The 14,745-nt window shown below is 45.2% G+C and overlaps 1 protein-coding gene across 2 annotated transcripts; it reads right to left on the bottom strand.

Annotated features, from left to right (window-relative positions):
• Nucleotides 1–820: 820 nt before the first annotated feature.
• lto1 (LTO1 maturation factor of ABCE1) lies at nucleotides 821–12,988 on the bottom strand. 2 transcript variants are annotated; one of them, XM_078221313.1, is made up of 5 exons: nucleotides 12,767–12,988; nucleotides 8,868–8,973; nucleotides 4,043–4,113; nucleotides 3,438–3,555; nucleotides 821–1,826 (listed from the first exon to the last, which is right to left on the bottom strand). In XM_078221313.1, exons 1-5 carry the CDS (start codon nucleotides 12,958–12,960, stop codon nucleotides 1,761–1,763), a joined length of 555 nt encoding a protein of 184 aa, XP_078077439.1. In that variant the 5' UTR covers nucleotides 12,961–12,988; the 3' UTR covers nucleotides 821–1,760. The 2 variants fall into 2 exon arrangements, with proteins under 2 accessions (XP_078077439.1, XP_078077440.1); XM_078221314.1 differs by having other exon boundaries at nucleotides 856–1,826; nucleotides 4,043–4,134; nucleotides 12,767–12,854.
• Nucleotides 12,989–14,745: the final 1,757 nt, after the last annotated feature.

The following is a 14,745-nucleotide window of genomic DNA, read 5'->3' as shown; positions in this document are numbered from 1 at the left end:
GCCCTCAGGCAACTCCCAAGGAGGTAGAGAGTCAACCAACCCTCCTGAGGCTGGCACCAGCACATGACCATGTTAACCCTGTATTGTTCCACAGGGATATGCTGAATGTTTCAGCGCAATTTACCCCAAATCAGCACAAATAAATTGTGGAATTTCAAGCAAAGGTTGCATCTCGCGCAATTTTAGTTCCTGCGATCTTTTTCACTAGTTTTAAATAAAAAACTACACTGGAATTCAGTCTTACCCCCAATCACCATCTGAGTTTGTGCTTAATATGTCAATTCAATGCAACTGGATCTCTTTTGGCATAGAACACTTGTGGTCATGGGACTATCCTTCCTGCAGTGACCAGTTTTAGTGAGGTACAGGCCTGGAATGATTTTTTTTTAAAATTGAGCCACGAGATAAAGTTAAGCCATGAGATATAGTTAAGTAATGTCATATTTCCATTACAGCTTCATTTGTATTGCTAGCTTCCATTGAAACAATCACTTAATGTTTTGGAGTTACGATGGGTCTGACAGGCTGACTGAAGACCCTATTCCATAAACCAGGCAGAAGTGAATGAGTCCCACCTCTCCCCAAGGTGGTTTGTGGATGAATGGACTGACTGCACATCCAGGGAGAAAGAATTTACAAACACATGCGAGGTGCAGCTGAGGGCATCTTCACTCAGACAAGGTGGCTTCCACGAGCAGGTGCAGGAAAACTGGAGAGTAGGAAGGAAGGAAGGAGTCAGAAAAATACAGCACACTGCTTGGAAAAAAAGTCAGTACAACCCACAAAGTTCAGAAAGAAAACTAATGAAAGAATTTGATGTGATGGGTAACTGAAGAAACATTAGCATTGATTTTTAATCTTGGTTTATTAAATGAACAAATTTCAAAATAAGATTTCAATTCAGTACAAACGATTACAATTTTAAAACTCACAGCCATTTTAACCATGAAATTTTGAATGTTCCTACAACTACAATAAATAATTTAGTTTTGTCAGCAACCACTAAAATTGGTATTTATATGATCCGCCAGATTCCATGTAGCTCAAAAAAACAAAACACAGCTACTATGTGTTGTCAGCCTCGGGTCAAATCTCATTCTAGAGATTTGAGCACATAATCCAGCCTGATGGTCCAGTGCAGTACTCAGGGAGTGCTGAATGGTCAGAGAGGGCGTCTTGTGGACGAAATATTAAATCGAGACCAAACCTGCCCCCTCAAGTGGATATAAAAAGACCCCACAGCAATATTTTGAAGAAAAGCAAGTCCAATATTTATCCCTCAAACCGACATCAATTAAACCATCTCCTTACCTCAACATTGTTATTGAGAATGAATTGTGCTGTAATTTTCTGAAATAATCAGCTATATAAAAGCAATTTACGGAGAAATTTCAGTACAAGTGTCCCTGAGGAAATTGATTCAAACTGATAAAACACTGGAAGTTCACCAAATTCAAGCTCCCAGCAGAAATCTAAAGTCCTGTAGTTTTGCAGTAGTGAGTTCAGGTCACATTAGAAGTGATTCTTCAAAAAAATTAAGAAAGGACAGTCAAAGGAAAGTGGAATTAATCTGTCCTTTCAGCAGCAAATGCATCACTTTAAAAATCTGCAGTCATGAAATGTCTCCACTTTGAGAGAATTTCACTTTATCCAGTTCCTTCCTCCATACTTGCTTGTAGCGATAACTTCAGACACGCGGAGCTGGGCTCCTTTCGGTCAACTGTAAACAGTGTTGTGAAGGTCAGTCATAATGATCTGCTTCAGAAGGACATCCCTGCTGCTCTCGCATTTTGAAAAGCAGGCTGGACATTCAGCAGAGAGCAAATCTGAAACAAAAGAATAAAACAAAGCTTCTTATTTCAGCACTTTATTGCACCGCTCAAACTGAGTGCATAGAGGGCGTTGTTTTTTTATAGTTAAGCAGTCTTTTCAAAAAGGCTCGTCATCTAAATGTAGGACGGGAACAATGAAAACATTAAAATCTCAGATATATTTATTCAGGTGGAAATTCTGACTGATAAGCTGCAACATAATATATGGCTGTGAAAAAACTCTTATCACATTTCTACCTCTCTTCAGCTCCGAAGAAGTCATACAGATTTGAAACTTGTTTCTCTCTCCCCAGATGCTGTCAGACCTGCTGAGATTTTCCAGCATATTGTGTTTTTATTTTATAACATAATGTATGGTTTTAGTTTCAACTCTGAAAAAGAGTCTACCCCGTAAAAAAGAAGAATGCTTCATACTGCAAGATATTAAACACTTACGTTCAATTATTTAATAAATAATCCCAAGTTCTCCCAAGGCACCAGTACAGTGACACAGTACAGGCATCATGGGCTGAATGGTAGCTGTGCAAGACCATTTTATGATAAGGTTATATTTCCATGATACAAAATGCTTTGGGCTGGTTTTTTTTCTTTTGAGGAGGAACTTTTTCACGCAAAGGGTTGTGAATCTGTGGAATTCCCTGCCCAGTGAAGCAGTTGAGGCTACCTCGCTGAACGTTTTTAAGGCAAAGGTAGATCGATTTTTGAACAGTAAAGGAATTAAGATTATGGTGAGCAGGCGGGTAGATGGAGCTGAGTGCAAGAATAGATCAGCCATGAGCTTATTGAATGCTGGAGCAGGGGCCAGATGGCCAACTCCTGCTCCTAGTTCTTATGTTCTTATATTCAAGATATTTAATGCAGTTACATTATGATTAAATGTTATCTGTTTATATACCCATTAAATATTTACTTTTGCTAACAGAGGTACTCGCAAAGATTTGATGAGGATTGCACAATACAGTGGGCCATGTAAACTGCGCAAATCCCAGGGTTAATACCTGGTTGTGGCTCTTTCAACTGACCAGGAGCTGCAGGGGAAGGAAAAGGGGACAATGTTGTCACTCCTGGCTGATATTCAACAACTTGCTGCTACAATGATTGTTATGTGTGGATATCAAGCAGCAACAGGTTGGAGCTCAATTGTGACAATACCTCCCTGTCCAACAAAAAAAAAAGTCAATCTGCACTCATTTCCGTACAACAATAAGCACCATAGTTCACTGGTCACACAAGGTCAAAAGTGTGTGAAATAACTCCTCAGAAGCCAGTGTCCCTTCACCAGATTCCCTTTATTTACAAACTCTATTCCATTCCGAGAGTGCTTCTGGTACAACAGTCAGAATTTAGAATGCCAGAAGACCTGACACGCCCATGTTGATATACATGTGAGGCTCCTTGATTGGGCAGGCAATTATGACCAATCTTTTTGGCCAACCAAATAAACGAAATCAAATTAACAAAGGGACACAGGCAATTATGACCTCAATCAGGGAGCTCATACTCCGAAGAGGCCAGCTTCATCGAGGTCATTACAGTTTGCATGTATAGATCTCTCAACATTTCTTAAAGTGACCATGCTGATTGTAATCTAGTAACTGCTCAAACCTGTTTAAACTTGGCTCGCATCTTCTCCAGGTCCTCCTGTAATTTGTCATAGGTAGGGTCTTCATAAGGAAACCTATGAACCATCTCCAGCAAAGTGTTCAGGGCTTTCAGCCTTTTACTGCAATAATACAAGAAGTCTTTTTTAAAAAAGGGACAGCAAAATCCAAGATCATGAAATTCAGAGGGTTAGAAGCAGTTTCTTTTATGAATTTCACCTCTAACACTAGAGGAATACCTGAAGATTTTAGTTTAGAGTGTATTTACACCACAAACGGCAGGTTTATTTCACACTAATCCTGCAGTTATAGTGTAAATGCTGTTGGAAGAGAGTTATGGTTCTGACTGAAGGACAGAGTCTTACTCCAGATTTCAGATTTTAACACAACACCATGTTAACATTAATGCAAAGTCTAAAACCCTCTGGACCAACATTAAATGTGTGTAAACTAACTACAATGGGATTGTTGGCAGTGCAGCTTCAATGGGCCGAATGGCCTCCTTCTGCACTGTAGGGATTCTGTCAGTGAGCAATTGGAGGTGCACCTAGGGCAGGATTTTTAACCATCCACACAAGAATCAGCATCACTTGACATATGTCTGTATACCTGTTTTTGGCATCTTGGTTTTCCTGAAGAAGGCACTTCCAGGTAAAGGCAAAACCTCTGTAAAAGGCAACCTGCACAAAATTAAAAATGATCTGAAATAAAAGGATGAAACTCAAGAAATGCAATTATGTAGCATCATGACCTCAGAACATCCCATCTTTACAGCCACTGAGTTTCTAGGTATAGCCACTGTTGTAATCTATGAAACGTGGCAACCAATTGGCACACAGCAAGCTCCCATAAACAGCAATATTTAGGGGGGGGGGGGATTCTCTCATCCTGCTGGGCTCATTTTTTAACGCAGTGGGCCGGGAGAATCTCACGGCAGCCGATGCATGGGATTCGCGCATGCGTTCCTGCCCTTGATAGCTCCGTGCTGGAAATCGGCGGTGAGGTGTCAAGACTATTTCGATAGGTATTTCCATATTTTAAAAATATCATTAGCAGGCCCAGGACTGAAGTCTCTGGGCCCACTAGCATCTCCCACCCCACCAGAGTGTTTCATTCCAGTGGCGTTTACAGTAGGTTCACTAACAGTGAACTAGTGGCCCGACCCCGCTGCAGTGAAAGGGGGGGGGGGCAATTGGAGCCCCCCTGCAGAGGATCAGGCAGTAGGGTGTGCCCCCTGGCACTGCCCAAGAGGCAAAGTGCCAATGCCCAGGGGGTGCCCTGGCACTGTCCATTGGGCATGGGGCAATGCCTATGAGGGTGGGGGTGGGGTCCCACAGTCATTCTGCAGACAGGATCGGTGGGGGAAAGGAGGGAGGCCAGCAATCGGAATGGGCCAAGCTGCTGAGGGGCAGGGGGAGGTGGGTGGGTGGGGAAGAGCGGGACTACGGTGGGGGTGGGGGGTGCGATTGAGCTGGCCAGCAATTGGGAGGCCGGCTGTGTGGGGCTACTGTGCATGTGCCGATTTCGGCGCTGACAGGTCAGCGCATGTGCAGTGGCCTGCTTAGCGCTATGCTGCCTGGGTGGGAATAGGCCCCGCCCACTGATTTTTAATGATATTCACGCTCGTGACTGTTCGCAAGCTTGGTGGCAAACATGTATCCACGTCACCACTTAAGACTGTCTACTTCCGCCTCGGTAACACTGTCCAACTCTGCCCTGCCTCAAGTCATCTGCTGCTGAAACCCTCATCCATGCCTCTGTTACCTCTACACAATTCCAACACGCTCCAAGCTAGCTTTCTATATTCTATCCTCCATAAACTTGAGGTTAGCCAAAACTCTGCTGCTCCTTTACTAACATGTAGCAAGTCCCTTTCACCCATCACTCCTATCCTCATTGACTTATTGAAATTCTCATCCGTGTTTTTATATCCCTCCGTTGGCTTTTGCATCACCGTGTCAAGTCACAACCCCCAGATTTGTAATCTCTTCCAGACCCTTAAGACATCTGTGCTTCACTCAGTTCTGGGCTTTTGAACATCCCCTATTTTAATCAATCACTAAGGTTATGCCTTCAGCTGTTCAAGGCCCCGAGTATTGGAAGACCCTGCCTAACATGAGAGCAAGGGTAGGCTATTTGGCCCATTGAGTCTGCCTCATTATTCAATTTTATCATGGCTGATCACCTGCCCCAGTGAGGGCAACTGGCATTATCTCCGTATCCCTTGATGTCACTGGTCGCCAGAAATCTATTGATTTCTGTCTTGAACTTGCTCAGTGATGGAGCAAGTCCTCGAGGGTAGAGAATTCTAAAGATTCACAACCTTCTGAGTGAAGAAATTTCACTTCAGCTCAGTCCTAAATGGCTACCCTTATCCTGAGATGATGTCCCCTGGTTTTAAAACTATTTTGTCCTCTAAATGGCTCCTTGAAACATACCTCTTTGACCAAGCTTTTTATCATCCAGCCTAATATCTCTTTATGGTGGCTCAGTGTCAAATAATGCTCCTGTAAAGTGCCTTACCATGTTAAAGGTGCTCGATAAATTCAATTGATGTTTCAACAGAAGATATTCCAATATTAACCCAGCAATTTATACTTTAACAGTTCTGCCAAGCACCATTTCAGCTGATCAAAATATGAAATTTAAAGATATGTATTACAGTGATAATACTACAAAAAACAACTTTAAAAAAAAAGCAAGCAACCGTTTCAAAAAAAACAAGGCTACATTTTTGGTGACATTTGAGAATTAGTTATTTCCATCTTACACATTATCAACATGGCCAAGAACCAAACAACATCACAGGCCATAACGAAGCTTTTTAAAGGAATAGAATCAGTGATCTAAAGCTCCCAATCCAAGAACTTTCTACAATCGAAATAAATGAGGTCAAGTTTTGGATATATTGCAAAAACGTTCAAAGCGACAAAATTATTGATCTCCTCCACCAAAGGCGTCAAACAGAACCTTCCTGTCCTCAGTTATATCACTGCACCACAACCCTGCATCCTCCTCCACCAGAACACCATGCACGTAGTTTCCAAAAACAGCAGGATTCTTCACTTAGACAGACCACTAGAACGGACTATAATAGCATCTGGCCTTTCAATCCCCCAGCTATTTTGGATTGAAACCATTAAACGTAGAACAGACACTCTTTTAAATCTGAATGCCAATCTGTGCAAAGAAAACAAGATCGCCAATTCAAAACTGATGATTGCTCACAATTGTGACATGCTGTCAAAGCAAGAATGTCTATTGTGTTGTGAACAATTCATCAGACTATCCTCTTGATTGGTGAAGACAATAACCTGGCTTTTGCATTGAGAATCAATGTGAGGCTAACGTTAACAGCACACATTGTCATTGTAGAGTAAATCGGACAGCAACCTCTACACGTGCACAAATCAACACAAAAACAAGGATGTTTCTGGCTGGTTTCCTCCCCCAAAAGCTGCACGACATCAGCATTTCAGTGTAAAACTTGACATTAAACACGGCGGGGGGTGGGATGGGGAGTAGTTGCTATTCCTGCCCACTAAACAGGCCAGTAAAGTTAGAGCTTGTCCATTCAGGTGGAAGTGAATTTGTATTTATGTCACAAGTAGGCTTTCATTAACACTGCAATGAAGTCACTGTGAAAATCCCCTAGTCGCCACACTCCGGCGCCTGTTCGGGTACACTGAGGGAGAATTTAGCATGGCCGATGCACCGAACCAGCATGTCTTTCAGACAGTGGGAGGAAACCCACACAGATACGGGGAGAACGTGCAGACTCCACACAGACAGGAATCGAACCCACTGGCGCTGTGAGACTGCAGTGCTAACCACTGTGCCACTGTACTGCCCATTTTTTAACAAGTGTGATAAATTTTAATTACTTAACAATCTCTGTGACAGAAAATGCGCTTTTATAAGCGTGGAGTCTCATTCCTTCAGACTTCAATCAGAATTGAAAATATAAAAATTAAACATTTTTCAAAGCTTTTTAAAAAATTTCTCCGAACCCCACCTCTCTTTCCCACTCTTCATTTTGCTTCTTGTACATGATTTCACATTGAATTCAATATTCAAATTTGAATTTCATGAACTAGACTTTGCCCGTGTCAGAGGATTCTTCAATCTGATTAGGTGTAGTAAGGCACTGCTGTCTGTAAAAGGGTGCTTTGCTGTTCAAAAGCCCACAAAAATAGTCAGTGGGCAGCTGTAACCATAATGAAATGTTTGCTGACTGCAGACTCTGAGTCCACGTGCGACCGTGTCACAAAGGACCAGTCGGTTCAAATTTGAATCCTGGGACTGTGATAAGCTAGGTAGCTAATCAGAGTAGACATACATTCCCTGCTGGTGTTATTACTCCTGATTGCTATCCGCTGACCTTTCCGAGCATGCAAAGAAATAGGTGGGGGCAGAACTGGGCAGAGTTCACAACTTAATTACTTGTCAACACAGCTTCCCATGTAGAATGTGCACTTTTGTGAGCTACGAGAAGACACATAAAGCCTATGGAATAACATCCCAGTATGAGTCAGCTCCTTCTGGAATGGAGACAAAGATTTAAAAAAATTACAGCACAGGAACAGACCCTTTGGTCCTCCAAGCCTGCACCGACCATGCTGCCCACCTGAACTAAAACCCCCTACCCTTCTGGGGACCGTATCAATCTATTCCCATCCTCGTCATGTATTTGTCAAGATGCCCTTAAAAGTCACTATCGTATCTGCTTCCACTACTTCCCCCAGCAGCGAATTCCAGGTGCCCACTGCTCTCTGTGTAAAAAACTTGCCATGATGTGGAGATGCCGGCGTTGGACTGGGGTAAACACAGTAAGAAGTTTAACAACACCAGGTTAAAGTCCAACAGGTTTATTTGGTAGCAAAAGCCACACAAGCTTGTGTGGCTTTTGCTACCAAATAAACCTGTTGGAGTTTAACCTGGTGTTGTTAAACTTCTTACTGTAAAAAACTTGCCTCATACATCTCCTTTAAATCTTGCCCCTCGCACCTTAAACCTATGCCCCCTGGGAAAAAGCTTCTGAATATACACTCTGTCCATGCCCCTCATAATCTTGTAGACTTCTATCAGGTCGCCCCTCAACCTCTGTCATTCCAGTGGGAACAAATCAAGTTTCTCCTCATAGAAGGAACGGTATTTATCTAGTACCTTTATAACCAATGAAGTACTGGACTATTGAAGTGTAGTCACTGGGACAATGTAGGAAATGTGGCAATCAATTTGTACAACGAAGTCCCATAACCAAAGTCCCACAGTCCCATGATCTTATTGAATGGCGGAGCAGGCTCGAGGGGCCAGATGGCCTACTCCTGCTCCTAGTTCTTATGTTCTTATAACCGTCTGTTTTAATTGTATATAATTTTAACGCATTAAGCTATCATCATAATTGTACCCACAACTGTTCACACATATTTACCTCCGATCCAATCTTGGCACCATTGGCTAATCCATAGCGTCGGCCCTCAGTCTCTCCCAAGTGACCTCCTTCAGTGAACCCTTCCTGATAACCTTTCCCACGAAATCTGTCATCAGGAAGCAAACATTAGATGGGTTTCAATGTGAAGGAGTTCAAAAACAATTGCCAAACCATTGCCTACTTCAGCCAAGTACGTTCTGCCTGCTGAACCAACCACCCATCAGACTGAATTGAGGAAGGCACACGGCATGCCTGCCTTCATCGGCCGGGACATTGAGTACGAGTTGGGAAATCATGTTGCAGCTATATAAAACCTTGGTTCGGCTGCATTTGGAGTACTGCGCGCAGTTCTGGTTACCACACTATCAGAAGAACCATGGAAGCTTTAGAGAGAGTGCAAGTAATGTTCACCAAGATACTGCCTGGTCTTGAGGGTGTTGACTATGAGGAGAGGTTGAAAAAACTGGGATTGTTTTCACTGGAAAGACAGAATCTGAGGGGAGACCTGATCGAGGTCTACAAAATTATGAGAGGCATAGACAAGGTGGAAGTGTCAATTACAAGGGGGAACAGGTTCAAGGTGAGAGGGGGGAGTTTAAAGAAGATGTGCGGGGGAAGGTTTTCATGCAGGGAGTGATGGGTGCCTAGAACACGCCGCCAGAGGTGGTGATGGAAGCAGGCACATGAGCGACATTTAAGAGGCATCTGGATGGGTAGATGAATAGGGAGGGAATAGAGGGATACGGACCGAGTAAGGGCAGAAGTTTTGTTTTAGTTTAGTTAGGGTACCATGATTGGCACAGGGTTGGAGGGCCACAGGAACTGTTCCTGTGCTGTACTTTTCTTTGACATGTGAAAAAAAATCAATCAGCTCAGTTTTAAAATCATCCCACTGTCATCATTTCATTTCAAAATAGAGATTTTAGAAATGTATTCCCAGTATACTTACTTAAATTATACTTCTATGCTCTTCTTCCACAGGATCAGGTATCAGAAGAAGATCCCACATCAAACTGTTCCAAGTCTCCACATCCCCTCTCTCAACACAAAAATATCTAGATCTGCCTTCTCCCAAGTCCAGTACATCTCATAGAAATCATAGAAACCCTACAGTACAGAAAGAGGCCATTCGGCCCATCGAGTCTGCACCGACCACAATCCCACCCAGGCCCTACCCTCATACCCCTACATATTTTACCCACTAATCCCTCTAACCTACGCATCTCAGGACACTAAGGGGCAATTTTAGCATGGCCAATCAATCTAACCCGCACATCTTTGGACTGTGGGAGGAAACCGGAGCACTCGGAGGAAACCCACTCAGACACGAGGAGAATGTGCAAACTCCACACAGACAGTGACCCAAGCCGGGAATCGAACCCAGGTCCCTGGAGCTGTGAAGCAGGAGTGCTAACCACTGTGCTACCGTGCCGCCCCCGTCTACCAGCTCCCCTTTATATACAGCACAGGTTAATTCCGCAAAGAACTCCAATAAAATGATTAAACATGATTTCCTTTTTACAAAACCACTTTGACACAGCCTGACTTCCTTGAGCTTATCCAAGTGTCCCACTATAATTTCTTTAATAACTTGTAACATTTTCTCTACGATAGACATTAAGCAAACTGGCCTGTAGTTTCCCACTTTCCGTCTTCCTCCCTTTTTAAATAATGGAGTTACATTTGCTATCTTGTAATCTAATTGGACCTTCCCCGAAACTAGGGCGCTTTGGACAATCAAAATGAATGCGTCAGCTATCTCACTCGACACTTCTTTTAAGACCCTAGGATGAAGTCCATCAGGACCTTGGCTCTTGTCAGCCCGCTGCTCCAACAGCTTACTCAGTACCACTTCTCTGGTGATTGCGGTTTTCCTGAGTTCCTCGCTCCCTTCCATTTCTTGGTTTATCGCTGCTTCTGGAATGTTATTTGTATCCTCTATAGTGAAAACCTGTTCAATTCATCTGCCACCTATTTGTTTTCCATCAATTCTCCAGACTCACATGCTATAAGACCAATGCTCACTTTGTTAACCATTTTAAAATAGAAACTCTTATTGTCTGTTTTTATATTTCTGGCTAGTTTTTTTCTAGTGCTTTAATTTTCCCTCCTTATTAATCTTTTAGTCATCCTTTACCGTTCCTTATATTCTGTCCAATCTTGTCAGATTTGTGCCAAGTCTATGCCGACTGAAAACAGTATTACCAGTGAAAAAAGGCACATTGATACAATGCAAATGTGCCAAGTATGCTTACTGAATTAGTAAGAAGTCTTACAACACCAGGTTAAAGTCCAACAGGTTTATTTGGTAGCAAAAGCCACTAGCTTTCGGAACAGGCTGTCCCTTCGTCAGGTGGGTGGGAGTTCCTACCTGAAGGGACAGCCTGTTCCGAAAGCTAGTGGCTTTTGCTGCCAAATAAACCTTTTGGACTTTAACCTGGTGTTGTTAGGCTTCTTACTGTGTTTACTCCAGTCCAACGCCGGCATCTCCACATACTGAATTAGTACCAACATAGAATCATTACACTGACTCGCTGACAGAATATATTACCCTATCCCTGTAACCCCACACATTTACCGTGACTAATCCATTTAACCCAGACATCTTGGGACATTCAGGGGCAATTTAGCATGACCAATCCACCTAACCCGCACATTTTGGACTGTGGGAGGAAACCAGAGCACCCAGAGGAAACCCACGCAGACACGGGGAGAATGTGCGAACTCCACACAGACAGTGACCCAAGGCCGGAATTGAACCCAGGTCCGTGGCGCTGTGATGCAGCAGTGTTAACCACCGTTCCACCCCACGTGCTAAGGACATGCTCAGTAAAAACAGTAATGCACAAAACCACTGAAGCACAGCATATGTTTAAAATTTAGGAGGAGTTAGAAAGCTGTGGGTGTCTGCTTTCCCATTGCCCAGCATCAAAAGCAGGAGTGACACCAGAACTAGCAGAGAACCAGGGTCACAAGCAGAACCAGAGGACCTGTACAAGCAGAGGAACAGCAGCACCAGGTACAGTACCAGGGGGACCACCGCCAGCAGCAGGAGCACCGCTAGGAGCTGCAGCGCAGCAGCAGCACCGCTAGGAGGAGCAGTGGAGCAGCACTGCTCGGAGGGGCAGTGGAGCAGCAGCACTGCTCGGAGGGGCAGTGGAGCGGCACCGCTAGGAGGGGCAGTGGAGCAGCAGCACCGCTAGGAGGAGCAGTGGAGCAGCACCACTGGGAGCAGTGGAGCAGCAGCACCGCTAGGAGGAGCAGTACCGCTAAGAGGAGCAGTGGAGCAGCAGCACCGCTAGGAGGAGCCATGGAGCAGCAGCACCGCTAGGAGGAGCAGTGGAGCAGCACCACTGGGAGCAGTGGAGCAGCAGCACCGCTAGGAGGAGCAGTACCGCTAAGAGGAGCAGTGGAGCAGCAGCGCCGCTAGGAGGTGCAGTGGAGCAGCACCCCGAGGAGGAGCAGTACCGCTAGGAGGAGCAGTGGAGCAGCACCGCGAGGAGGGGCAGTGGAGCGGCACCGCTAGGAGGGGCAGTGGAGCAACAGCATCGCTGGGAGCAGTGGAGCAGCAGCACCGCTAGGAGGAGCAGTACTGCTTGGAGGAGCAGTGGAGCAGCAGCGCCGCGATGAGGAGCAGTGGAGCAGCAGCGCCGCTAGGAGGAGCAGTGGAGCAGCAGCACCGCAAGGAGGAGCAGTGGAGCAGCAGCACCGCTAGGAGGAGCAGTAGAGCAGCACCTGGACCAGTCCCTGGATGAGGGGCAAGGCCAGGCGCAGGCGCCTTGTCGCTCCCTTGCCCACCGTTAACATGGCGATGGAGCGCCCACCGGGGAGTGCCGCCCACAAACGCGCCACCGACTTAGCGAGCCGGTACTTGGAAAGGAAAGCAGAGATAGTTTTACTTGTCATCGGCCAGGAGAATAGAGTCAAACATGTCATCGCCGCCGAGTCCAGAACTGTCAACGTCCGAAGCCATTGAGGGACCGGAGCATGCGCACTGAAAGCTGGAAGTCAACACCGGCGCATGCGCTCGAAAGTCTGGGAGCCAATCCCGAGGCATGCGCACTAAAGCCAAGACGCATGCGCCCGAAAGCATGAGCGTCAATCCCGAGGCATGCGCAGTGAAGCCTGGGAGGCAATGTCAGCGCATGCGCAGTGAAGCCCGGTATACCAGCGCATGCGTAGTAAAGCCGGGGGCACTCCTAGGGCATGCGCACCAAAGTCAGAGCCAATCCCGACGCATGCGTTTTACCATGGAGCTGAACTCTCTTAAAGCGCCCACAGCTGAAATTTAAAGAGACAGTTCCCTCTTCAGTCTGTCTCCCGGTGCAGCTAAGAACATACAATTTTTAAGAGACTGCATCAAATCAGTAGAGTAAATGAGTTGATTTATTATTGTCACATGTATTATCGTACAGTGAAAAGTATTGTTTCTTGCCCGCTAGACAGAGCATACCGTTCATAGAGAAGGAAATGAGAGAGTACAGAATGTAGTGTTACAGTCATAGCTAGGGTGTAGAGAAAGATCAACTTAGTGCAAGGTAAGTCCATTCAAAAGTCTGACGGCAGCAGGGAAGAAGCTGTTCTTGAATTGGTTGGTACGTGACCTCAGACTTTTGTATCTTTTTCCTGACGGAAGAGGGTGGAAGAGTCCAGGGTGCATGGGGTCCTTGATTATGCTGGCTGCTTTTCCGAAGCAGTGGGAAGTGTAGACAGAGTCAATGGATGGGAAGCTCCCGGATTACCTGGATCCATTACAGTTTGCCTACCGCTGCAACAGGTCCACAGCAGACACCATTTCCCTGGCCCTGTACTCAACCTTGGAACACCTAGATAACAAAGACACCTATGTCAGACTCCTATTGATTAACTACAGCTCAGCCTTCAACACTTATTCCCACGAAATCCATCTCCAAACTCTGTGGCCTGGGCCTCATCACCTCCCTCTGCGACTGGATCCTAAACTTCCTAACTCACAGATCACAATCAGTAAGCTGTGTTCCAACCAGAAAGAATGCTTTCTATGGTGCATCTATAGAAGTCAGTGAGAGTTGTAGCGGACATGCCAAATTTCCTTAGCCTCCTGAGAAAGTAGAGGCGTTGGTGGGCTTTCTTAACTATCGCATCCGCATGGAGGGACCAGGATGGGTTGTTAGTGATCTGGACACCTAAAAACCTGAAGCTTTCGATGATTTCTACTTCGTCCCCATTGATATAGACAGGGGCATGTTCTCCACTACGCTTCCTGAAGTTGATGACTATCTCCTTCATTTTGTTGACATTGAGGGAGAGATTATTATCATCACACCAGTTCACCAGATTCTCCATCTCTTCTATACCCTGTCTCGTCATTGTTTGAGATCTGACCCACAACTGTGATGTCATCAGCAAACTTGAAAATTGAGTTGGAGGGGAATTTGGCCATACAGTCAGAGGTGTATAAGGAGTATAGTAGGAGGCTGAGGACACAGCCTTGCGGAGCACCACTGTTGAGAATGATCATGGAGGAGGTATTGTTGCCTATCCTTACTGATTGTGGTCCGTGGGTTAGGAAGTCTAGGATCCAGCTGCAGAGGGAGGAGCTGAGCCCCAGGCCACAAAATTTGGAGATGAGTCTCATAGGAATAATGGTGTTAAAGGCTGAGCTTTAGTCTATGAACAGAAGTCTGACCTAAGTGTCTTTGTTATCTAGGTGTTCCAGGGTTGAGCGTCGGGCCACGGAGATGGCATCTGCTGTGGACCTGTTGCGGCGATAGGTGAACTGTAGTGGATCTAGGCAAACTGGGAGGCAGGGATTGATTTGTGCCATGACTAACCTTTCAAAGCACTTCATACTGATAGATATCAGAGCTACCGGACGATAGCCTGTCCATTTGTGCCA

Source organism: Mustelus asterias, chromosome 9, assembly GCF_964213995.1.
Source record: "Mustelus asterias chromosome 9, sMusAst1.hap1.1, whole genome shotgun sequence".
In the NCBI taxonomy this organism is placed as follows: Eukaryota; Metazoa; Chordata; class Chondrichthyes; order Carcharhiniformes; family Triakidae; genus Mustelus; species Mustelus asterias.
This window is presented reverse-complemented; position numbering and strand designations above follow the sequence as displayed.

Bases quoted from the DNA above. Each gene is read 5' to 3' on its own strand.
- lto1 (XM_078221313.1), bottom strand. From the start codon at position 12,960: ATGCTTTCGGGCGCATGCGTCTTGGCTTTAGTGCGCATGCCTCGGGAT. The intron at 4,114-8,867 runs GTAAATATGTGT...AATTTTGTGCAG, and splicing joins GTGCCAAGATTGGATCGGAG to GTTGCCTTTTACAGAGGTTT. The intron at 3,556-4,042 runs GTATACAGACAT...GTATTATTGCAG, and splicing joins AACCAAGATGCCAAAAACAG to TAAAAGGCTGAAAGCCCTGA.